The sequence below is a fragment of the Dromiciops gliroides genome, chromosome 1 (assembly GCF_019393635.1).
Source record: "Dromiciops gliroides isolate mDroGli1 chromosome 1, mDroGli1.pri, whole genome shotgun sequence".
In the NCBI taxonomy this organism is placed as follows: Eukaryota; Metazoa; Chordata; class Mammalia; order Microbiotheria; family Microbiotheriidae; genus Dromiciops; species Dromiciops gliroides.
In genome coordinates this window covers 22,197,701-22,222,822 of record NC_057861.1, presented here as the reverse complement: position 1 = coordinate 22,222,822, position 25,122 = coordinate 22,197,701, and the positions used below count along the sequence as shown (strand labels likewise).

Below are 25,122 nucleotides of genomic sequence, written 5' to 3'. Positions count from 1 at the left end.
CTCTCCAGCCTGGCTGGTGATTTGCAAAAATTTCATTTCATTACACACAGCCTGCTGAGGCACATGGCTCAACCTGGCTAAGCTGGTCCTCAGACAATAGGCTTAGGGTAGGTGCTAATCAGATCTAGAAGCCTTGCCAACTAGGACCTGTTTGAGATGAAATTATGTTGGCACAGTCCCAGAAAATTCAGGGTCACCACCACTTCGTGACTATACATGCTTCCAGGAGTTTAGTGGTGGTTAAAAGAAGAGTCCTATTTCAATTCCAAGGTAATTTAGTCTAAAAGTCTTGGGAAGTAGAGACTATGCGGTCACCAAAAGTTGAAAGGTATATGTGTGGTGTGGAATGGCATATTGTAGACCTGAAATTATGATAAGACATAAGGTCAGGATGACAACAAGGTCAACCTGACCTTTAGCCATTAGAGAAGTGCTGGGGGTGGGGTGTCTCCTATGAGATCATAGATTTAAAGTTGGATGAGATCACAGAGGTCATTGAGTCCAATCTCATTTTTTTTTTAATTTTTATTTTTACAGGGCAATGAGGGTTAAATGACTTGCCCAGGGTCACACAGCTAGTAAGTGTCAAGTGTCTGAGGCTGGATTTGAACTCAGGTCCTCCTGAATCCAGGGCCAATACTCTATCCACTGCGCCACCTAGCTGCCCCCTGGTCCAACCTTATTTTACAGATGGGAAAACTGAGGCCCAGAGAGATGATTGGACTTCCTCAGGGTCACACAGCTAGTATGTCAGGTGGGATTTGAACCCAGGTCTTCCTGATCCCAAGTCCAGTGCTCTATCTACTACATCATGCTGCTGTCTCTTGTGGAGAGAGCACTGAATCTGAAGTCAGAAGTTAGGCATTCAAATCCCAGGTCTTCCATTTACTCCTGATGTGACCTTGGGCAAGTCACTTAACCCATTTAGGGCTGCAGGTAGAGCAGGCAATAATTTGAATTAGTAGAGGGAGTTTCCTTTCTAGAAATTTCTTATACCAATCTAACCATAGGTCCCCTCTCTCCCCTCCAACCCCCAAAGAAAATTTGTTGTTGTCCTTTGTACTCAAAGAGGACCAAAATGAACTCACTGTGGGTTCAGTTAATGTACAGCGTGTTGAACTGTGTCTGGTCAGATCAACAAAGGCTTGGAAGGCTCTACCATAGATTAGGTACAGACAGTCTGGATGAACATTATATTCTGTTTGGGAAAGCCGGTGGATTGAAGGCAAAAGCACAGTGGGAGGCATTAAAACTATTTACAGGTTGGGAATCCCTGCTACTCAGCTAAGTGGAGAGCCATGATTCAAAGAGCAGCCATCTTAAGAGATGTGCCCAATGGAACTGGTTGGAGTCTCAGTAGGAAGGATGAACAGTCTAGGCTAGAACTGTAATGAGCAGTTCCGTTTCCCTAGATGAACACCATGAAAGGGACTCTTGAATCAACTTTTTAAAGATAAATTCAGTTCAGGGTGGTAAAGGGGTGCTCTGACCCAAGGTTCCATGAATGGAGAACCTAGAACTTGAGAAGGCTGATGATGGGGAAGTTGCTAAGTCCATGGTGGGGCCAAGTCAAGGAGGAACTACCCTGTGATGTAGCTGCTGGGGGGAGGTAGCAGGCCATCTTGTAGCATCCCAGTTTAACTAGTTAGCATTATTATTATTTAACTAATTATTATTATCATTAAATAGATGTTGCAATCAGTTATTTGTATCAGCTGAATAAATACAATTGTTCCTAGAACCTTCTAAATTTTTATGTCCTTGGTGAAATGCATGTTGTTCCACCCTAGTTCCAGCTGCCTTTCTTCCCTAAAATTTCCATAGAAATAGAGTTGGCTTACTCATCGGTGTCCTTCTTGCTCTCTTCAATGAAGGCAATGGACTCAGATCTAAGGCGGTTGGTCACTTCATACGTGCGCAGGGTGACCCCAAATATGTCTTCATGGTAGCGATTGTCATCCTAAGGGATAGAACCACAAGTTTTGAGTCCAGGAAGAAATTCTCCAATCATATAAGAGCCCAGTTGTTGGGGGGAAATGCCAAGGACTTGGTGATTTCTGAAAATGTGAATCAGTGATGGACATTTGTTGCTAACTTGCTGTGAGACCTTAGGTGAGTCACTTTCCCTTCTGGGCCTCAACTTTTTCCTTTGTTAAATAAGAGGGTTGGATTAACAGTTTAATGTAGTGAAAAGAGTATTGGCTTCAGAGTTAGAAGACCTGGCTTTGATATTTATTCTTTTTTTTTTTTTTTGTGGGGCAATGGGGGTTAAGTGACTTGCCCAGGGTCACACAGCTAGTGTCAAATGTCTGAGGCTGGATTTGAACTCAGGTACTCCTGAGTCCAGGGCCAGTGCTTTATCCACTGTACCACCTAGCTGTCCCGGCTTTGATATTTATGACCTGACCTTGGACATGTCCGTTAACTCTCTGGGCCTCAGTTTCCCCATCTGTAAAGTGAGTGCGGCTGGACTTGGTAGCCTTTAAGTTCCTTCCAAAGAGCATCTATGAAATGACTCTTCCAGCTTTTAATAGTCTACTTGGTCCATGAAATGTTTCAGCCATGGGTGATTCTAGAACACTCAGTCACCACTCACCCTCAGTTTGCTAATGAACACCCCAGCCTCCTCTGCTGAGAGCCTTCCCTGCTGAATCATGATGCGTTGAATGGCTTTCAGGACATCAGCCGCCATCGTGACATCCCCACAAACGTAGATGTGGCCTCCTTTCTCCTTCAGGGCTCTGTACACGGTCTCTGCCAGCTGTTCCTGTAAGGCATCCTGTACATATTTCTGTGGGGAAGAAAGAGCATCAATAGCAATGGCCTGGCCAGTTCTCAGCCTTGGATACCCTTTGTCCTTTCTTCCTTACAAGCAAACAAACAAACACAGAGAAACAGATGTATTTAAAACCAGCCCATCTAAAAAAGAGACAGGGAAAAAAAGAAATTTGGCAAAAGTTATCAACCCATCCATGTCTGACAGCATATGTGGCATTTTATACCCATAATCCCCTACCTTTGCAAAGAGGGGAGGCAGATGCCTATCACTACTATTATTGGTAACAGTAATGACGACAATGATGATATCTAACATTCATATAGTGTTTTAAGGTTTGAAAAGCGCTTTGTCTATTGATTACCTTTGGTTTGTCTGGCTCACGGGAATAGGCCGTGTACAGCTCTCTGAAGACACCTTTGTTCTTGGCCTGTAGGGTTTCCTCCTTGTAGATGTGGTCAATCTTGGACTGCCGACACCCAAAGACCAGGACCATGGGACATGGAGACATACCTGGGGGTCAGGGAAACTCAGGTCACTGACAACACTAGCAGCCAATTAGGTGGGAAGCCTATGAAGCAATAGTCATTGTAGTAGTAGTGGTGGTGGTGGTGGTGGTGGAGATGGTAGCAGTGGTAGTAGTCATAGTGGTGGTGGTGGTGGTGGTGGTAGTAGTAGTAGTGGTGGTGGTAGTAGTAGTAGTAGTAGTAAACATATATACTAATGGCTGATATTTATTTGAGAAGCAGTGTGGTGTAGTGGATAGAAAGCTGATCTGGAAGACAGAAGACTTGGGTTCCAGTACTGTCTCTGACACATATTGGCTCTGTGACCCTGAGTACTTCTTAACTTCTTAGTGTTCTAAGCAAATTTCTAAATTTACCTACACTGGTAAAGGGACTTTCTTCTTTTTTTTTGTGAGGCAATTGGGGTTAAGTGACTTGCCCAGGGTCACACAGCTAGTAAGTGTCATCTAGCTGCCCCTAAAGGGACTTTCTTTACCTGAGAGTTCTGTATACCAATCAATGAATTATAGGTTGGTCAGTCCTTCCTTCCTTCCTTCCTTCCTTCCTTCCTTCCTTCCTTCCTTCCTTCCTTCCTTCCTTCCTTCCTTCCTTCCTTCTCTACATTTTAGTTGCTTTTCCATTTGGAGTTTGTTTGGGGATATGGTATAAGATACTCATCTACATCCATTTTCTGCAAAACTGTTTTCCATTCTTCCCAGCAATTTTTGTCAAATAGGGAATCCTTTCTTCCATGGTTTGTATCCTTGTCTTTTTATCAAACATTGGACTTACTGCATTTGATTACTTCTAGGTTTTGCTTATCTAGTTTATGACACTGATCTAATTTGCTATATTTTTTAAAACCAGGGGGTTTTGATGATCACTACTTTATAAAATAGTTTGAGACCTACTAATTCTAGTTACCCTTATTCTTGTTTTTCCCTTATTAATTTAAGATTCTAGACCTTTTATTACTTAATCTGAATTTTGTTAATATTTCATCTATTTCTATAAAATAAACCCTTGGTAACTTTGACTGAATTGGCACTAAATCTATAAATTATCTTTGGTAGAATCATCAGCATACAGGTCTTGGAGACAGAGGAACTGGTTTCAGAATTCACTTTTGCCACTCCCTGTGTGATCTTGGGCAAATCACTTAGCTTTTATTAGCTTCAGTTTCCTCATCTGTAAAATGATGGGGTTAGACTAGATGGATTCTGAGATGGTGATCCCATAGTCATTGTTTATTACATTAATATGGCCTAACCATGAATAATGGATATACTCCCAACTATTTAAATCTTTATTTCTATAAATATTGTTTTCCAGTTCTATTTATGTAAGTCCCAAATGTGTCTTGGTAGATTAATTCTCAAATACTTGATGTATTTGGTAGTTACTGAAGAAAACTTCTATTTCTATTGTTCCCTCTTGACTTTTTTGTTCAATTGCAGAGAAAAATGCTGACAGTTTTTGTGGATTTATTTTTTATCCTACTTTTTTACTGAAGCTACCAATCATCTCAATTAGTTTGTTCATTGACACTGGTATTTTCCAAGTAAACCGTTATGTCACATGTAAATAAGAATAATTTTGGCTCATCTTTGTCAATGTTTATACCTTTAATTTCCCTTTTGTCTTATTGATGTAGTTAACATTTCTAGAACTATGTCAAATAAGAAGCACCCTTGATTTACACCTTTAGTTATTGGGAATGCTTCCAGTGTTTTTCTCTTCTAAATAATGTTAGCTCTTTCCTTTTAGAAATATGCTTTTGATCATATTAAAGGAGGGCTCTTCTATGCTGAAGCTTTTTATAGGTTTTAGCATAAATGTCTATGGTATTTGGGTTTTTTTGTGCATGGTATTTGTTGAAAGCTTTTCCTATATCTATTGAAATAATCGTAGGGTTTTTACTGTTTATATGATTTATGCCAACAATTTTTCTAATATTGAACCATCCTTGCATCCCTGGTATAAACCCAACTTGGTCAAAATGAATTAAAAAATGTGGAGATATTTTTGACTGAGGAGCCTTTCTTTGGGATTTAGCTTATTGGATGTAGAATGACAGAATCAGGGTTCAATCCTCAGCTCTGCTACTTACCACTTGTGTGACCCTGGGGGATCATTTTCCCTTACTGAGCCCCAGTTTATTCACTTGTAAAAGGATGGGTTTGGATTAGAGGATCTTTGAAGTACTTCCCAAAGGTACCAAAATTCTTTGATCTTACCATATAGGTGGTGGCTCACTTTCACCTACAGGTATGGCCAGTCCTGTCCCCACAGGCTTAGAAATCCTGCGGGGGTACATAGGAGACTAATTCCTTTCTTTCTTTCTTTTTTTTTTTTTTTGCAGGGCAATGGGGGTTAAGTGACTTGCCCAGGGTCACACAGCTAGTTAAGTGTCAAGTGTCTGAGGCCACATTTGAACTCAGGTCCTCCTGAATCCAAGGCCAGTGCGCCACCTAGCTGCCCCCCTTCCTTAATCTTTGAAGTTGTCCAGTGCTTGCTCCCCAGAGTACAGGAGGCAAAAGCTAGAAGGGCAGACCACAACTCACCTTTATGCTGAATATCGAATAGCCTTTGCTGCCAGAAGCTCCGGAAAGGTGCAATTCCCGTGCCTGGGCCAACCAGGATGCAGGGCACCTGGGGATCCCGGGGCAAATGGAAGCTGGGAGCTCTGGACAAATAAGGAAGACATTTCATTACCAAATAAATAAATAAGCATAGAACCAAGTAAATAATAATGATAATAATAGCTTTATGTATATTTATATAGCTTATATAAGCTATATTATTTGTATATATTTGATATAATAGCATTGTGTATATATAGTATATGCACATCTACATAGTGCATACTATGTGATAGGCACTGTGCTAAGTGCTTTACAAATATTATCTCATTTGAACTCAGACTGACTTAGAAGCTCTCTATGGTCTGTAGACATTACTGAAGCTGGTGGAAATAGAAACAACTCCAAATTGACTTAGAAAACCACATATAAACATTATCTATATCATATTGTATTTTTATTTTTGAAATGTTTCCCAATCATATTTTAATTTGGTTCTGCCTGCACTCAGGAGTTTTGCAGCAGACCCTCAAGGGTCTGTGAGTTTGACTCTTCTACTATTTTACTTGGAGTCAGGAAAACCTGCATTTCAGTCCTGCCTCTGACCCGCATTGGCCAGATGACCCATGATAAACGTCTCTTAACCTCTCTGGGCATCAGTTTCTTCATCTGTAACACGTTGGATTCAATAGGCTCTAAGTGCCTTCCAGTTCTAAATCTATGACTGCCTTATATAGCCCTAAGCTTAACAAACACATTCCCTAGGAGAAGACATGACTTTTGCTGAGGTAGGAAAACTCTACTCATCTGGTTAAGTTCAACTCACATAATTCCTTTTTTCAAAAAACCCTCCTTGATCAACGTAGTCCCCCGCTTTAAAAAAGTCCCCTTCACAGGGCCTGGAACATAGTAAACATTTAATAAATGTTTGTTGATTGACTTACAGGTTGTAAATAACTTTTCCCCACAGAACCTTCATGGCATTGTGTTCTGTACCTCTCTAATGCCATTATGGGAATTTTATCATTGAATCTCCTTGTGTTAGTATCTTATCCTCCAACTAGACTACTATCCCTGAGGGCTGGGACCACGTTTAACTAAGCTTTTGAGTTCTCTCAGAACATAGCAAGTTGTTCCACATGTATGATCATAGATTTAGAGCTGAAAGGAGCCTTAGAGATCATTGAGTAAACCCCTGCCCTTTTTTTTATAGATGAGGAAACTGAGTCCCAGGTATATAAAATCATTAACCTAAGGTCACACATCAAAAAGCAGGATTTGAAACAAGGTCCTTTGATACCCTAACCCTACTTGTTGTTCAACCTTTCTTTCCTCTCCCCCCCATTTATTTAGAATTCTATTTTTTCCCAAATTACATGCAAAAACAAATTTTAACATCAATTTTTAAAACTTTGTGTTCCAAATTCTCTTCCTCCCTCTCCACACCCCCCCCTTAAGAACTCAAGCAATTCGATATAAGTTATACATGTGTAGTCATGCAAAACATTTCCACATTAATAAGGTTGTAAAAGAAAACGGACAAAAAACTTTAGAAAAGGAACTAAAAATTATGCTTCAATATGTATTTGGATACCATCAGTTTTTTCTCTGCAGATGGATTGTATTTTTCACAAGTTCTTCAGAGTTTTATTGCTGAAAATAACTAAGTCATTCACAGCAGATCATCTTACAACATTGCTGTTGTTTTGTATATAGTACATTTTACTTTGCATCAGCTCATGTAAGTCTTTCCAGGTTTTTGTGATAGCATCCTGCTCATCATTTCTTATAGCACAAAAGTGTTCCATATAATCTCATCCCACAATTTGTTCAGCCATTCTCCAATTGATGGGCATCTCCTCAATTTCAAATTCAACTTTTTTTTTCTTTTTTTGGATACCAACCTAGTAGTATTACCAAGTCAAGGAGTATGCTTAGTTTTATAGCCTTTTGGCCATAGTTCCAAATTGCTCTACAGAATGTTTGAATCAGTTTACAACTTTACCAAGAGTGTATTAATGTCTTATTTTCCCCACATCTCTCACAACATTTGTCATTTTCCTCTGCTTGTCTTATTAACTAATCCAATATTTAAGAGGTAGTACCCCAGAATTGTTTTGACCTGCATCTCTCCAATCAATAGTGAGTTAGAGTATTTTTTTTCATATGTCAGCCTTTCTTTTCATAGAGGACCAATGACATCATGGTGATGTCTTGACTTGAATGTGAATTGGATTTAAGTGAGGCAGAAATGCACAAAGTTGTCAGCCTCACTCTCTCTTCCAGAGTCATCAAAGTCCAGTGTCAGGACAAAAATCAGGATGGCTTTTTTTGGGGGTGGGGGTTATATACTGAGTGGGATCTATTGTTTAAATGTATGAAATAGCCTAGCTATCTCCCAACTTGACTTCTCTGCTTTTCTGAAAGGTTCTATTCCTGGGAACAGGGAGGGGACTATACTCTGATGATGATGATGGGAGGGATTTCTCTGCCTATATACTGTAACATCATGGATCAGAGAGGAGGTACTCAGACTAACTCTTCCGACTACTGGCCCACTACCCCCCATTCCAATTGTCACTTACCCTCGGACAAAACAGGGTACTACCTCCTCTGGCTGTATCCGGTTGAGCCAAGAAGAACAGACCCCGTGGTGGATTGGTCCTTCCCCATCTGGGAAAGAAACACAAAGAATAGGTGGTCTGGCTGCCCAACTGCTGCTGCCAAATCCCCTCCTGTGAAATCCCCACCTGAAGGAGTAGGCTGGATGTGCTCTGGGAAAGTTTGGTGCAAGAGTCCTTAAATTGGGGTCCATGGATTTGAAAAAAAACATTATGACTATATTTCAATATAATTCCTTTATAACCCTATGCATTTGATATTATGTCTTTAAATACATTACTTTGAGAAGGGGTCCACAGACTTCCCAAGGGCTCCATGATGTTAAAAGAGGTTAAGAACCCTTGGTACTAGATAGAGTCTAAGAGTCAGACAGGCCTGGGTTCAAATCCTGCCTCACCTATTTATTAGCTGTACGACCCTGGGCAAATCTCTTCACCTTTCTTAGGCACAGTATCCTCCTTTATATAATAAAGGGGCTGAACATGGTGACCTCTGGGGTGCCTTCCAATGAGGTAACAGAAATCTATGAAAAGTACTTTCCAAATATTGTCTACTTGATCCCTACAACAACCCTGGGAGATAGATGCCATTATTATCCTCTTTTACAGAAGTGGAAACTGAGGCATACAGAGGTTAATGACTTGCCCAGGGTTACATATCTAGTTGGTATCTGAGGTCAGGTCTTCCTGACTCCAGGCCTGATGCTCTATTGGGCCACCTGGCTGCTTCTCATTTTTCTAAGGAAGAAATTAAGTGGCCTGCTCAAGGTCACACAGGTATTGTCAGAGGTAGGATCTGAACTCAGGTCCCCTGACTCCAAATCCAGGAATCTTTTCCCTGGGCGGTCACTCACATTGCTTCTTCTCTTGGCCTCTTGACCCTTGGGGGCCTTGTTGGGCTGTGGATGGTGTGGGGATCTGTGGGGCAGGACATTTGTCCTCTGGCTTTGCTGCTCTTTGAGGGAGGTTGGGGTGGGGTCTCTGCCCCTCACCTACCTCCGGTGCGGTAGGACACAACCGCCACGGTCAGGTGCACCTCATCAGGGTACATGTCCGGCGAGGAGCTGATGGAGTAGTAGCGGGGCTGCAGCAGGGACAGCTGGGTCAGCAGCAGAGTGGACGGCATCTGCACCGATGGGAATTCCTCCAAGGCCTCCACGATCGTGGGATTCTTGCCCCATTTCCACTCCTCATACTCCTGCAAGCCCTGTGCCGAGGGAGGGGGGAAAGGAGGTTTGATTCAAGGCAAAAAGGATCTCAGGGAGCTGGAAGGAACCTTAGTGACCAGTTAGTCCAACCTCATTTTCCAGGATAAGAAACCGAGCCCTAAATAAGGGAAGGGACATGGCCACAGTCATAGAGGGGGTAATGATAATAAAGGTGCTTTGAAAGGGTTATCTCACTCAGTCCTCGTCAAGTCGGTACTATTATTTTCTCCATTTTACCAGTTGAGGAAACTGAGGCTGGGAAGTTAAGTGACTTATCTAGAGCCACAGAGTTAATGAGACAGGATTTGAACTCAGGTCTTCCTGACTCCAATTCTAGTTAGTGCAGAAGCTATATCTGAATGCAGGTTCAATCCAGTGCTCTTTTGATAATTCCCTGGATGGTGCTCTCTCATGGAGATTTCAGGAAGCGCAGAGAAAGACCATGGAGTCAGAGCAACCTCGAAAGTCTGTGGGGCTGGGGAGGGAGGCAAAGTCCCACGATTGATGCCCTTCCCACCCCCCTTCCTTTCTCATGGAGCGATCACTTATTCCTATTTTTTTCTCCTGTTGCTCAGAGGAGAGGCAGTGTGACATAGTAAGTAGATAGTACTGGGCTTGGAGTCCAAAAGACCTGGGTTCAAATCCTGCCTCAGACACTTACTAGCTTTGGGACCAAGGACAAATCACTCTGTGTCTTTCAGTCTCAGTTTACTTGTTTGAAAAATGAGAGGGCGGGGGTTGACTCGATGAACTCTCAGGTCCCTTCTACTTCTAAAGCAATGATTCTCTGAACCCAAGGCCCAGAGACATTTCCTAAGGTCACATGGGAGCCAAGTATATGAGGCAAAATTTGAACTAAGATTCTCCCACATGAGAGCTGGTGCTCTTTCCACTACACCACATGGCCTCCTTGAAGACAGCTGTCATGGCCCCCCTGAGTCTTCTTTTCTTTTTTTTTTTTTTGGTGAGGCAATTGGGGTTAAGTGACTTGCCCAGAGTCACACAGCTAGCAAGTGTTAAGTGTCTGAGGCCGGATTTGAACTCAGTCCTCCTGAATCCAGGGCTGGTGCTCTATCCACTGTGCCACATAGCTGCCCCCCTTCTTTTCTCCAAGGTTAAACACCCTCAGTTTCTTTGCTTTTCAAGGGATCTCCAGGGACTTTACCCTCTGGCTGCCCCTCCTCTGGATTCTCCCAAATCTACCCCCTTTTCAAAATGGGATGCTCAGAACTGAACCCGCTATTCCCCAGTGGTCCCATCAGGGCAGAGATACCTTGTTCCCAGAGGCTTCATCTCTCTCAATATCCCAAGACCTCCTTAAGTTTCTTCATGGTTGACTCATGTCTTGTTAAGCCTCCCTCCCAGGGCCTGAGATTTAACCAGAGGGCAAGGAGGCTGCCCCAAGCCTCACCTTGCTGAGGACCAGCAGTCGCTGCTTCTCCTTCTCATTGGTGGCCAAGGAGGCAAACTGCTGGAGCTGTAAGGGTGTGGGGGGCGTGGTGATGTCCAGGTAGTACTTAAAGGCCTGGAAGATGGTGCAGGGCGGGATCCGGTGCTCATCCGTCCAGTTACTGATGACACCTGCATGGGGACAATGCCATCGAGCCCACAGTTACCTGGCATTCACTCACCAAGGCAGGGGCTCAGGCACAGGGGTGGCAGACGTACAGACCACCAAGGCCCTGCCTGCTTCCAAGGAGCTGGCACAGGAGAAGGCAGAGGAGGTAGGGCATTTTGTCTATCCCTTTATATTTTCTGGACCTGCGAATGGATGAGTGTAGGGAGTTCCTGGTGAGAGCGCCTTCTGCCAAGGAAGATGGGCATGAGAGTCCTTGCCTAGCATTGATCACCTTTTATGTACTTGGGGTCTTCCTAACAATGAAGCTAGCTTATTAGCCCTCATGCAATGCTGCCTCTCTGAGCCCAGACGTTTCTAGGAAGTCAGGGAAGTCTCCATGGATATAACTGGTAACAGTGGACGTTAATCTTGCTAGCAAAAGCAAAGGAGGGATGGAGGCAGTCCCTAATGGATGCAACAATTAAAAAAAAATTTTTGTGGGGCAATGAGGGTTAAGTGACTTGCCCAGGGTCACACAGCTAGTAGTGAGTGTCAAGTGTCTGAGGTCGGATTTGAACTCAGGTCCTCCTGAATCCAAGACTAGTGCCTTATCCACTGTGCCACCTAGCTGCCCCAGATGCAACAGTTTTAATTGTGGATTTTATATGTGACAACGATAATAGATGACACTTACAAAGGGCATTCTATTCCTCTATTTCTTACTACCAATCTCTGTGTCCACTATGCCACGAATAAATAAAGGGGGTGAACATTTATTAAGTGCTTGTGTGCCCGGCATGGTGCTGAGAACTTTACAAATATTATCATGTTCGATCCCCACAAAAACCCTGGGAGGTAGGTGCTATTATCACCCCCATTTTATAGAAAGTGCCCAGGGTCATATAGCTAGTAAATATCTGAGGCTGGATTTGAACACTGGTCTTCCTGACTACAGGTCCAGTGCTCTAATCATTGCACCACCTAGCTGCCGTGAGACTTTCAATAGATATCACATAGCTTTTTTTTTGTTTGTTTTTTCTTTGGTGGGGCAATGAGGATTAAGTGACTTGCCCAGGGTCACACAGCCAGTAAGTGTCAGGTGTCTGAGGCCGAATTTGAACTCAGGTCCTCCTGAATCCAGGGCCGGTGTTTTATCCACTGTGCCACCTAGCTGCCCCCACACATAGCTTTTTTTTTTTTTTTGGTGAGGCAGTTGGGGTTAAGCGACTTGCCCAGGGTCACACAGCTAGTAAGTGTTAAGTGTCTGAGGCCGGATTTGAACTCAGGTACTCCTGACTCCAGGGCCGGTGCTCTATCCACTGCGCCACCTAGCTGCCCCTTCACACATAGCTTTTTAAAGTTTGCAAAGTGCTTAATATATGTTTTCTCCTCACTTTGAACCTTCTAAAGAACTCTACAAGAAATATTATCCATCTTTTTTTTTCATTTTAGATGGGGAAAACTGAGACTCAGAGAGGAACTTGCCCATGATATATGAGCTACTAGAAGCCATGGGTGGTATTTGAACCTAGGTCTCCCTCACTCCAAGCCAGGACTTTATTCTTTATGCTAGGGATTTACTCCCTATACTGAGGCCTGGAATGACCCTCAGTGGGAATTTCTTTGGCCCCTTTAGACAGAAGTTGTCTGACTGTGAGAGAATGAGAGACACTCGGCCACTTGGAGCTTAAGGTTCAAGCGACACAATTGGCCTCACTTAGGGTCATAGAATCGTGGATTTTTGAGCTGGAGAAGCCATTTAGTCCAACCTGCTTATCTGACAGACAAGGAAATTGAGGCCTGTGTGGTGAAGTGACTCCCTTGAAGTCACATGGCTATTAAGTGCCAAGGTCATATAGCCATTAGGTGCCTGAGATGGGATGGTCCCGTGACCTCAAAGACTCCTTCCTGTCTGCCACACAAGCTCTCTTCGATGCCTTTGTGCTGTGCCCGTGACATCCCAGAGGGATGATGACACTCTCCCGGAGACATGGCTAGGAGTGGGGCAGGCACCCCTATAGTTACCCAAAGCTGTATTCCTCTCCTCCAGAAGCTCCACTTTCACCAGCTGGTTGGCAGGAGGGGCATCCTCGAGTCGATCGATCAGGGCATTCACCATGTCCTCATGGTTGCCGGGAAACACACCGAGATGGTCCCCAGGCTGGTACTGTAGTTCCTGGTTCCCATTGGTGTGAAGGCGCACAAAGATGGTTGATCGACTGAAGGAAGAGATGAGAATTAATTTGATGAAAGCCACTAGCCCATTCCAACTAACCCCAGTCATCCCTCTTAGATTTCTACGTGCCTCTTTCTTAGAGTGGGTAGATGGCTTAAAGTTGGGCCTAATGGTTCTTTATTCAATTCAATTCAACAAGCATTTATTAAGTGCCTACTATTTGAAAGGTTCTGTGCTGAGAGACCATAGATCTAGTTCAGTAGACTGTCTTCTCTGTAGGTCATGAGATCTTTGCTCCTTAGGGTGATAGCGGGTATCACTATCCCACAAGGCTAATGGTACTCTGGACTTTCAAATACTTTAACTAGTCTATCCAGCTTGTTCTCATTCCACTGGTTGTCCTGAAACCTCTAGGATCTTAGAATGTCAGAGCTGTAAGGGATCTCAGAGACCACCTAATCAACCCCTTTAGAGAGGAAACTGAGGTCCAGGAAAATAAAACAATTGGATCAAAGTCCCCTCTGTTCATAAATAGCCCTGGTGCAATTAAAACCCAGACCCTCCAGCTCCCACAATAATATATGCTCCATTATATTATGATGACTTCCAGGCACTGCCTGGATCAAATTGAATTTGGTCACCAGTAGAGCCCTGTACCCGGATGGTGGTGGCGTAAGAGAAGGGGAAAGATATAAGGCAGCCTCTCGTTTTTTCTTTCATAATTTTTGTCACACTTCCTTTCAGACTCCCCTTTGCCTTGAGTCAAGGGGTAACATAGTAGATACTGATCTGAATGTGCCTCCCATCCCTCCTCCCACCATGGATTCCCAGAATCCTCTTCTTCTAGCCCGCATTACTTTTAGCATGGGTACACTGACATCTCGTTTTACACAATGACTGCAGTCCTGCAAGTTTCACATTTCACTTTTTGGTAAGTCAAACCCAAGTTCCCCCACTGACTTGCATTAGAATTTCAGAAATGTTCTCTCTCCCCACCTCTAGCCCCATTTCTCACTGATCTGCACATTTGGAGCATGGAATTTTCTTTTCACCTTAAAAAAAAGTCCTAAGTGATACATAAACTAGTACGTAAATACATGCTGGAATTTTTTTGGACCTGACCTGTGATTTGATTGGTGAAAGGAGCTCCCAATAAGGATGCTCCCTCTGTCAATACAAGTTGCATCCTGTCATACAATTTACACTCCTGAAGAGTTGACTAGGTCATTTATAATTTAATATTTTATTTTTCTTCAATTACATGTAAAAACAATTTTAACATTTGTTTTTTAAAATTTTGAATCCTCTCCCCTCTCATCAAGAAGGCAAACAATTTAATATAACATATTTGTGCAGTCATGCAAAACATATTTCCACATTTGAAGTTAAATGATTTACTTGGGAATCACACAGACAGTATATGTCAGAGACTGGATTTGAACTCAGGTCTTCCTGGCTATGTGTCTGACTCTATCCAGTACAGCACACTGCCTCTCATGGGAAGCTTATTATTAATTAAAGGAACATTTTGGTAAAATGTCTTTTTTTTGATAGGGCAGTGAGGGTCAAGTGACCTGCTCAGGGTCACACAGCTAGTAAGTGTCAAGTGTCTGAGGCCGGATTTGAACTCAGGTCCTCCAGGATCCAGAGCTGGTGCTTTATCTACTATACCACTCAGCTGCCCCAAAATGTCTTTTTTATAATGAAAATCAGTTCCCCTTAATTTTCATACCTCGTAAGGTCATATTGGCACATTGGTTTCTTTAAAGTGAGGTACCTCTGTAATGAATGTAGTTCATGTATGATTGGACTTAGGGGCTGTACTCATGAGCAGCTGAGCTGAGGGACCACTGTTTGTCCTTGGTTAAATCTCTCGTCCCTCTGAGGTACAGATTCCCCCATAACCCTGAGGGGAATCCCAGTTGGCATCAATGATGCTGCCCAGATTTAGGAATTGGAGCACTCACTACCTGTGGCTAAGGACCCAGCAGGGGGCGCTGTGGGTCCACCATTGGGGGGGGGGAGGGATGGGGTGGGCAGGAGGAGAGAATTCCTTCCTTCATTTGGCCAAACCACATCACGATGATGGTCTCTCAAAGGTTGACACGATCACTTTCTCCCAGAATCCCCATGATTTCTTTCAGAAATCTCATTTGTCTGCATTCTCTTCTTTCGGAGGGTAGTAGAAAGGACAAGGCCCCAGAGCTTGCTGACCTGGTCCCCCCCCCCCCCGGACCCCTCCCCCCACAATGTGCTTAGTTGGTGGAACTTTTGGGCCAACATATGCTCCCCCTCTTGTAGCTATCAAAATGTGCTTGGGCAGATAAGAGCCCGGCAGGCTTGGGAACACTGGACGGAAGCTGGCTGACCGTGTGGGTGGGCCCAGCTCTGTTCCTTAGGCCAGGCGGCCGGAGGGTAGCCCGTCCAAGGGCACTGCTGATGCAGCATAGAGGCCAGAAGCCCAGTTACAGCTGCTTCTTGCTGCGTGGTCTCAGGGCACCTTCTGGAATCCGGTAGTGTTGCTTCTTTCAGTGGTGGGTTATTGATTCCCCGTGGGTGACACTGACCTGGCCATGGGGTTAGGCAGTTCTCTAAGATATCAATAACTTAGGGGTTGCCCTAACGTACTGTTCCCTAAGATGTTTTTTTTCAGCTTGTGACACATAAATAAAATTATTTATAAAAACTAGGGGGAGGGAAGGTCATGGTATCCTAGAGTTAGAAGGGACCTCAGAGGTCATCTAGTCTAATGCCCTCATTTTACAGATGAGGAAACTGAGGCAGACTGGTTATATGACTTGCCCAGGGTCTCACACCAAGTTAAGTAACTGAGGCTGGATATGAACTCAGGTCTTTCTGATTGCAGGTCCAGTCCTACATCCACTGTGCTATTTAGCTGCTATATAGCCTATAATTAGTCCAAACACCCTGAGCAGGAATTTTCCCTGATGCCCGACCTTTACTTGAAGACCTCGCAAAATGGGGAGATTTCCTCATTGTTGGGGAAGCCCCTTCTCCTTCAGGGCAGCTCTCTGTTAAAAGTTATTTCATGGGGGCAGCTAGGTTGTACAGTGGATAAAGCACCAGCTCTGGATTCAGGAGGACCTGAATTCAAATCTGGTCTCAGACACTTAACACACTAGCTGTGTGACCCTGGGCAAGTCACTTAGCCTTCATTGCCCTGCCCCAGCCCCCCAAAAAAGTTCTTTCATGACACCCAGGCTAAATGGGTCTCTGAAATTTCTACCCATTGCTCTTAGTTCTGCCCAGGCTGATTCTTCTATAGGAAACTCCTTCAACTATTTGAAGAGAGGTCGAATGTCTTCCTGAGGTTTCTCTTCGGTCCCTGCATCCTCAGTCTCCTTCCCACCCTGCTTTCCCTCCTCTGGATAATCTCCATCATGTCAATGTTTTCCCTACAGTGCGTCATTCTGACTGTTCCAAAAGGTACCTGACCTGGGTAGATCACAGGGGTTCTACCATTGCCCTCAGTCTAGCCACCAATAGCCTGAGAGCAGCCTTCCATTCAACCACAGAATAATGTTAAAATATTAGTGTTTGGGGCAGCTAGGTGGTGCAGTGGATGAAGTACCAGCCCTGGATTCAGGAGGACCTGAGTTCAAATCCGGCCTAGTTACTTGACACTAGCTGTGTGACCCTGGGCAGATCACTTGACCCTCATTGCCCTATCAAAAAAACCACATTTTACCAAAATGTTCCTTTAATTAATAACAAGCTTCCCATGAGAGGCAGCATGCTGTACTGGATAGAGTCAGACACATACTTGACACTTACTAGCTCTGTGACCCTGGGCAAGTCACTTAACCCTCATTGCCCTTCAAAAAAAAAAAGCCAACCAACCAAGCAAACAAAAAAGCCATTAGTGTTTGATGTTCAAAATTCAGTGGAATATTCCCTCTTGTTTCAGGGGGAAACAATTTAGGGTAGCAGATCCTTCAAAAGACGTTAGGTCAGGAACCCCATGCACCTGATGTCCCATGAGTACCCAAACCATTCTCTCCATTTCAGTCATGTACCCAAATCATGCTCATTCCTACGCCTCTCCACAGTTCTCATGCTTTCCCCAGAGTGTGCTCCCTTTTCTCTCTGCTTACTTAAAACCTACTCATTCTTCAAGGATCATCTCACCTCCCTCCTCCATAAACCTTTCCTTGACTGAAGCATTCCACATCATTTTCCCGCCTCATCGTCTGTAAAGCATTTACATGTTCACACTTGAATGTCTTCTGGGTTTTGGGGGGGGGGGCACTAATTGTTCAGTGATTCATCTCCCTGTCGTGTTATTCCCTCTTATTTCTGTTTAGGTTCATAGATTTGGTGCTCAAGAGGCTACTGATTTCCTCCTAAGTAAGTATTTTGCCTGCAATTAGGTGAATAGTGATGCTCTGGTTGTGGTCTTATGCTCTGAATAGGCAGCCTTCCGCCAAAGAAATGGCTAACTGAGAAGAGGGATTCATATATTTTTTCACTTTTTGTTATTGTCTCGTCAATTTAGTTGTGGAGTCCTTGTGACCCCATTTGGGGTTTTCTTGGCAAAGATACTAGAGGGGTTTGCCATTCCCTTCTCCAACTAATTTCACAGATGAAGAAAATGAGGCAGAGTTAAGTGACTTTTCCAGGGTCACACAGTTAGTAAGTATCTGAGGCCAGATTTGAACTCAGATCCTCCTGACTCTAGGCCCAGCACTCTATTCACTGCACCACCTAACCAGCCCCAAGTTTCTCTTTTTAAAAATAAATAAAAACACTCTATTAAAACATGAGAACATAATATCCAACAGGAAAATAGATAATCTTTTAGAACATACTTTAAAAGAAATAAACACCTAGAGACAGAATAACACTTCGCTCACTCATCTCTAAGCTCTTACTAATCTCTTACTATCTGTAACCTCACTCACAAACCTTGATAGGAATATTTTCATGTACTCAAAACCTTTTTTTTTAGAGCAATGAGGGTTAAGTGACTCACCCAGGGTCACACAGCTCGTAAGTGTCAAATGTCTGAAGTCGAATTTGAACTCAGGTGCTCCTGAAATCCAGGGCCGATGTTTCGTCTACTGTGCCACCTAGCTGCCCCCCCCCCCATGAACTCAAAATCTTACAAAAATGAATGTTGAAAATTATCTTTACATGTAATTGGAAAAATACTATTAAGTGGAAAAAGGAGAATATTTCCATGCAACTGTATTCTAGATTTCTTAACTTAGAGTTAAAGGTTCTTCCCAGGGCCCAGACACAGCACATAGCACAGTGCCCAGCACATAGTAGGCATTTAATAAATACTTATTTATTTAATGACTGGTGATAACAATGTGTCCAGAACCCTTGCAGGAGCCTTACAGATGCAGTTTGTCATTTTAAAGAATCATCCCTGTGTTTACCCTCTTCTACAAGTGCTGAAATAATTAATCCCCCATCAGTTTTAAAACCATTGTTTCTCCTTTCCTGTGTTTCCATCCAGCAAAGCTGTAAGGAAGACTGTATAGCTCCGTGGGGGCTCATATATTGCTCATCCCTGTATGATAGTCTTTTCTCAATTAGAAGGGAATTTCCCAATTAAAAAAAGAGAGGTGGGTAGAGAGCCTTCCCTTCCCAATAGGGATTACCAATTGCCATTTGAACTTGGTTAGTCCTATAAATAACAATGCTTATCTTCTTCACATTAGAATGCTTCTAGCAATGGCTGGGGAATCTGCTTCTACCAAAAACACGGCCTCTGATAGCCCCTTACTCCATGTAAAGCAGGGCTTCTTCACCTTCTTTGTGTGATGACCCCTGAGGACCTTTGAAACTCTATACTCCTTATGAAGATAGCCAGCATTTGGGGCTGATAGTGAATTCTGCACAATTTCTGAATGACAGCACCAACAATGATAACTGGCATGTAAGAGAAGCCAGGTGGTACAGTGGTTAGAGTGCCAAGTCTGGAGTCAGGAAGACTCATCTTCATGAGTTCAAATCTAATCTCAGATACTTCCTAGCTGTGTGACCCTGAGAAGTCACTTCACCCTGTTTGCATCAGTCTCCTCATCTGTAAAATGAGCTGCAGAAGGAAATGGGAAGCCATGCCTGTATCTTTGCTCAGAAAACCCCAAATGGGGTCACAAAGAGTCTGGTATGACTGAAAATGACTGAACAACAGCAACTTATGGATGTTCACAGAGTGCCTTATGGATATTATTTTGTCTAGTCATCACCATAATCCTAGAAGTTAGGTGCTATGATTGACTCTATTTTACAAATGAGGAAACCGAGGCTGAGAGACTTTCTAGTCTCTCTCTCTCTTTTTTTTAAGTGAGGCAATTGGGGTTAAGTGACTTGCCCAGGGTCACACAGCTAGTAAGTGTTAAGTGTCTGAGACTGGATTTGAACTCAGGTCCTCCTGACTCCAGGGCCAGTGCTCTATCCACTGTGCCACCTAGCTGCCCCTAGTCTCTCTTGACTCCAGGTCCAGTGCACTATTAACTATACTACCCAGCTGCCTCACTCATGCCCCCAAGCCAACCTCCTTCCTTTTCCCATCATTGTCACTGACCTCCACTCTCTAATGGTGGATCAAAATTGGCAAAGGAGACACAGCCAAGCCCGGAGTGAGCCAATGTTTTCCTGCCCCCACAGAGGAGTTGAGACACTGTTTCAGTGCTGAGAAGTGGAGAGAATATTCACAATTCTAGGACAGAGGAGGAGAGAGAGAGGACCCAGAGGGGGCGGAACAGTGAGCGGAGAGGTGAGTCTTACCTGGAGTTAGGGCTCTGAAGATTCTGACGACTGAGGAGCCGGGCAGCGGACACTCGTTTTTTGTGAATGCTGTAGAGACCTGGGGGAAAGAAATGTCCTGAGGTGGGGCTGCTGGGGCCCGCCACTCACCCTTCCCCTACCCATTCACCTTGGTCTTGGCTGGGCTGCATCATATGTTGTTTTTGTTGTTCGGTCTTGTCAGTCATGTCTGACTCTTTGTGACCCCATTTGGGGTTTTCTTGGCAGAGATACTGGAGCAATTTGCCATTTCCTTCATTTGACATATGAGGAAACTGAGGCAAACAGGGTTAAGTGACTTGCCCAGGGTCACACTGCTATTGAGTGTCTGAGGCCAGATTTGAACTCAGGTCTTCCTGACTCCAGGCCCAGCCATCTATATACTGCACTTCTCAGCTGCCCCGCATCATATACTAGCTAGCATTTATATAGCACTTTGCAAATATTATCTCAAATGTTACCCCTGGGGATAGGGGCTATTATCCCCATTTTAGAGATGGGGAGGTTAAATGGTTTGTCCAGGGTCCCCCAGCTAATAAGTATTTGAGGCAGGATTCGAACTCAGGTGTTTCTAAGTCCAGGGCTAGTGCTCTATCCATCGAGCCACCTGGCTGCCTCTGACCCTATCTGGGTCCTCAGCTTGCTCTTGGCTCATACTTATCCCCATCATCTACTTGTACCCCACCCCAGGACCTTTTCTGATGCCTCATCATCCCTCTAGAATAACTTTCCATTGCATCCTTCTCCTCCTCCCTGGACCCTTCGCAGATGTACTGCAGCTTGCCCTGAGACAATCAAGGACAAGGGAAGATTCAGATGCTCTGGGTTTCTCATCCCTATCCTCATTCTATCCCTTGAATGCAGAATGATAATGCCAGCTCACGTGTCTAGAATGCTCTACTAGACACACCCTAGGATCCTAGACTTAGAGCAGAAAGAGACACTGCAAGCTATCTCTCCAGCCCCCTCATTTTGACAGATGAGGAAACTGAGTTCCAGAAGTTGAATACCTTACTTAAGGCCATACAGGAATACGATCATACATGTACAGGGGCTAGGGACCTTAGAATCAATCAGCAAGTATTTATTAGGTGCCTACTCTGTGTCAGGGACAGCTGGGGGGCACCATGGTGCATAGAGCACCAGGCTTGGAGTTAGGCAGACCTGAATTCAAATCAGGCCTCAGACACCAGCTGAGTGGCCCTGGGCAAGTTTGGCCTCAGTTTCCTCATCTGTACAATGAGTTGGAGATGGAAATGGCAAAACCACTCTGCCAAGAAAACCCCAAATAGGGTCATGAAGAGTCAGACATGACTGAAAAATGTCTGAACAACATGTGCCAGATAGTCAGACAAGTTCTGGGGACACAAAGAAAGGCAAAAGCTTGGTCTTTGCTCTCTAGGAGTGTCTAAAGGAGGAGTTAATATTCAAAGGGAAAATGTCCATTCAAGACACACACACACACACACACACACACACACACACACACCAGAAGGGAATTTTAATGGGAAGGCACTAGCAGGATGGCATTGGGTCCTTAAAGGGCCAGCACAGTTTTATTTCTATCATTGTGTGTCCAGCTCCTAGTAGGGTGTGTGGAGCTTAGTAGGTGCTTGTTGAATTGAGTAGATTTGAACCACTTCCCACTTTCTAGACTCAGCTTCCTCTGTAAAACAGGACAACAATTGCCTGTGGGACTCAACAATGAAGTCTGTAGGACTAAGGACATGGGCTTTGTGTGAGGCCCAATGATGCCTTGTAAATTTCAAAGTACTGTATCTATGTGGGATTAGAATGTAGGCTCCCTAAGAGTAGGGATCATTCCATTCTTTGTCTTTGCTTCTCCATCACATAGTACGGTGCCTGGCATATAATAGGAGTCTAATAAGTGCCTATTATTGTTGTTTGTTGTTGTTATTGGGCAGCTGGGTGGTTCAGGAGGACCTGAGTTTGAATCCAGACTCAGATACTTGACACTACTAGCTATTGGGCAAATCACTTAATCTGATTGCCTCAATCATCCGGGGCCATCTCCAGTCATCCTGATGCATATCTTGCCACTGGACCCAGATGGCTTTGGAGGAGAGAGTGAGGCTGGTCGTCGAAAGTCATGACATCACCTCCTCTTCAAGAATGAAGGACTGGGGGGCAGCTAGGTGGCACAGTGGATAAAGCACTGGCCCTGGATTCAGGAGGAACTGAGTTCTAATCCGGCCTCAGACACTTGACACTTACTAGCTGTGTGACCCTGGGCAAGTCACTTAACCCTCACTGCCCTGTAAAAATAAAAAAATAAAAAAATAGGTTTTTTTAAAAGGGGCAGCTAGGTGGCACAGTGGATAGAGCACCGACCCTGGAGTCAGGAGTACCTGAGTTCAAAGCCGGCCTCAGACACTTAACACTTACTAGCTGTGTGACCTTGGGCAAGTCACTTAACCCCAATTGCCTCACTAAAAAAAAAAATTAATAAAAAAGAATGAAGGACAAATAACAGCACTAAGTGCCTGTGGCTTGACAGATTGGAGAGTCCCTGACACTGTCTTCCATCTACTCTCTACATCCCTTATAAGTCTCTCACTATTTACATTTTCTCTCCTCCATTAGAATGTGAGCTTCTTCTTCTTCTTCTTCTTCTTCTTCTTCTTCTTCTTCTTCTTCTTTTTGTGGGACAATGAAGGTTAAGTGACTTGCCCAGGGTCACACAGCTAGTAATTGTCAAGTGTCTGAGGCCAGATTTGAACTCAGGTCCTCCTGAATCTAGGGCCGGTGCTTTATCCACTGTACCACCTAGCTGCCCCCTGATACGTGATGGCAGGGAATGTTTTTTGTTGTTTTTTTGGTCATTTCAGTTGTGTCCAACCCTTTGTGACCCATTTGGGGTTTTCTTGACAAAGATACTGGAGTGATTTGCCATTTCCTTGTCCAGCTTGTTTTACAAATGAGGCAAACAGGGTTAAGTGACTTGCCCAGGATCACACAGCTAGTAATTGTCTGAGGCTGGATTTGAACTTGGATCTTCCTGACTCCAGGCCTGGCACTCTATTCACTGTGCTATCTAGTTGCTCTATATGTACCAGTGATCACTGCCTTTAGACTGTAAGCTTCTTGAGGCCAAAGATGGTCATTTATCATAGTACACAGAGTAAGTGTTCACTGACTGACTGAATGGCTCAGTTGAAGCCATCAAGGATCCTGGTGGTGAGATATAAAAAGGGAGAGTGTGAGAAGCATAAAAGAGATAAATTTTTTCACCCTGAGCCCTAATGAACTTTGACCTCAGATTTTTCCTTGCTTAGCCCTTCAAAATAGAAGCCCTACTGATTCTGAGGATATATATATATGTATGTATATACGTAAATATATATTTGGGGAGGGGGTAATAAGGGTTAAGTGACTTGCCCAGGGTCACACAGCTAGAAAGTGTCAAGTGTCTGAGGTCAGATATATATATATATATATATATATATATATATATATATATATATATATATATATATATATATATATATAATAAATCCTACCTCTAGGGTTGTTGTGATGATCAAATGCAATAATATTCATAGAGTGCTTTGCAAACCTTAAAGCATTAAATAAATATGAGCTCTTCTCATTAGCCATGCACACATATTCACAGCTTGGCATAGGCGGCACCATCAGAGCCAATGAGAAGGGCAAGGGCTATGGGTCCCTACCTTGGGTGAGCTCAGGGGCTTCAGCCACATAGGTCAGCCGGAACTTGTTCCTCTTCCAACTTCGGTCGTTGCTGATGAGGGAGTTGTTGGCCTTCTCAATGTTGACATCATCCCCCACGCAGAATACATCACAGGCTGCCTGTAGTAGGATAAGGGTTTCCAGAGACCTCCCTTACGCTGATGGACCCTGGCCCGCCCTCCCTTTCTCCCAGCCTGCTCCCAGCTAGGTATCCTGCACTTTTAAATCAATTAAAGTTTTATAAAAAACAACACCAAACACTAATACTGCCAAAATATACTCACTGAGTAACTATTTGTACTTAAATTAGTTAATTTCAATTTCTACTATATTAGAACAATTTTAAGTAGCTCCCCTTTCCCCTTCATCTACCATAAGGATTCTTTAATAATCCTTAGATAAAATGACATTTGTTCTGTTAATTTTTTATTTACTAAATAGGATCATAGACTTAGAGGTGGAAGGGACCTTAAAAGTCATCCAGTCCTATCCCCTCATTTTACGGGTCAAAGAACTAATAGAGGTCAAGTTACTTGCTCAAGGTCAATGCAGGTCAGTTTCTTCTTCCAACTTAGTTGCCTAGAGTATTGAGAGGTTAAGTCACTTCCTCTGAGTCAATCAATCAATTAATCAATCAATCAATATTTGTTAAGTACCTACTATGTGCCTGGCACTGTGCTAAGCACTGCAGTACAAAAAGAGTCCCTGCCCTCAAGAAACTTACAATATAATGGAATAAATAAGCATTTATATAACTCCTACTATGTGCCAGGCAGTGTACTGGGGTACAAAAAGGCAAAAGATAGTTCCTGCCCTCAAGAAGCTTACAATCTAATGGAAAAAATATAGCACCTACTATGTGCCAGGCACTGTGCTCAGCACTTCAAAAGTGTGTCATTTGATCCTCACATTTCAGGAACCTGAGGCAAACAGAGGTGAAATGATTTGCACAGGGTCACTCTGGTCTTTCTGGCTTCTAGTCTAGGCTCTCCATCTACTATACCATGCTGGATTTCTACATTATTGTCCCACAATTTATCTATGTCCTCCCCTATGGATGGACATTTTGGTGACTTCCAGTGGTTCCTCCTTCACTGTAAAATGAGGGGATTGGATTAATAGCCTCTAAAGTCTCTTCCAGCTTTTAATCTATGATCCTACATACTAAATATAATATATAAGAATGCCATTATAAAAAGTCTTT

The 25,122-nt window shown here is 43.6% G+C and overlaps 1 protein-coding gene across 2 annotated transcripts in view; it reads right to left on the bottom strand.

Moving 5' to 3' along the window:
* Positions 1–25,122, bottom strand: part of NOS1 (nitric oxide synthase 1) — a 148,117-nt gene that overhangs the window by 8,125 nt on the left and 114,870 nt on the right. For both annotated transcript variants that reach the window (XM_043966167.1, XM_043966157.1), the window contains 10 exons: positions 23,900–24,038; positions 20,190–20,268; positions 13,277–13,470; positions 11,105–11,274; positions 9,482–9,692; positions 8,450–8,537; positions 5,847–5,968; positions 3,141–3,289; positions 2,597–2,791; positions 1,842–1,960 (listed from right to left, as the gene is read on the bottom strand). In XM_043966167.1, the coding sequence (XP_043822102.1) occupies positions 1,842–1,960; positions 2,597–2,791; positions 3,141–3,289; positions 5,847–5,968; positions 8,450–8,537; positions 9,482–9,692; positions 11,105–11,274; positions 13,277–13,470; positions 20,190–20,268; positions 23,900–24,038 (1,466 nt within the window). The remainder of the gene's footprint in view (positions 1–1,841; positions 1,961–2,596; positions 2,792–3,140; positions 3,290–5,846; positions 5,969–8,449; positions 8,538–9,481; positions 9,693–11,104; positions 11,275–13,276; positions 13,471–20,189; positions 20,269–23,899; positions 24,039–25,122) is intronic.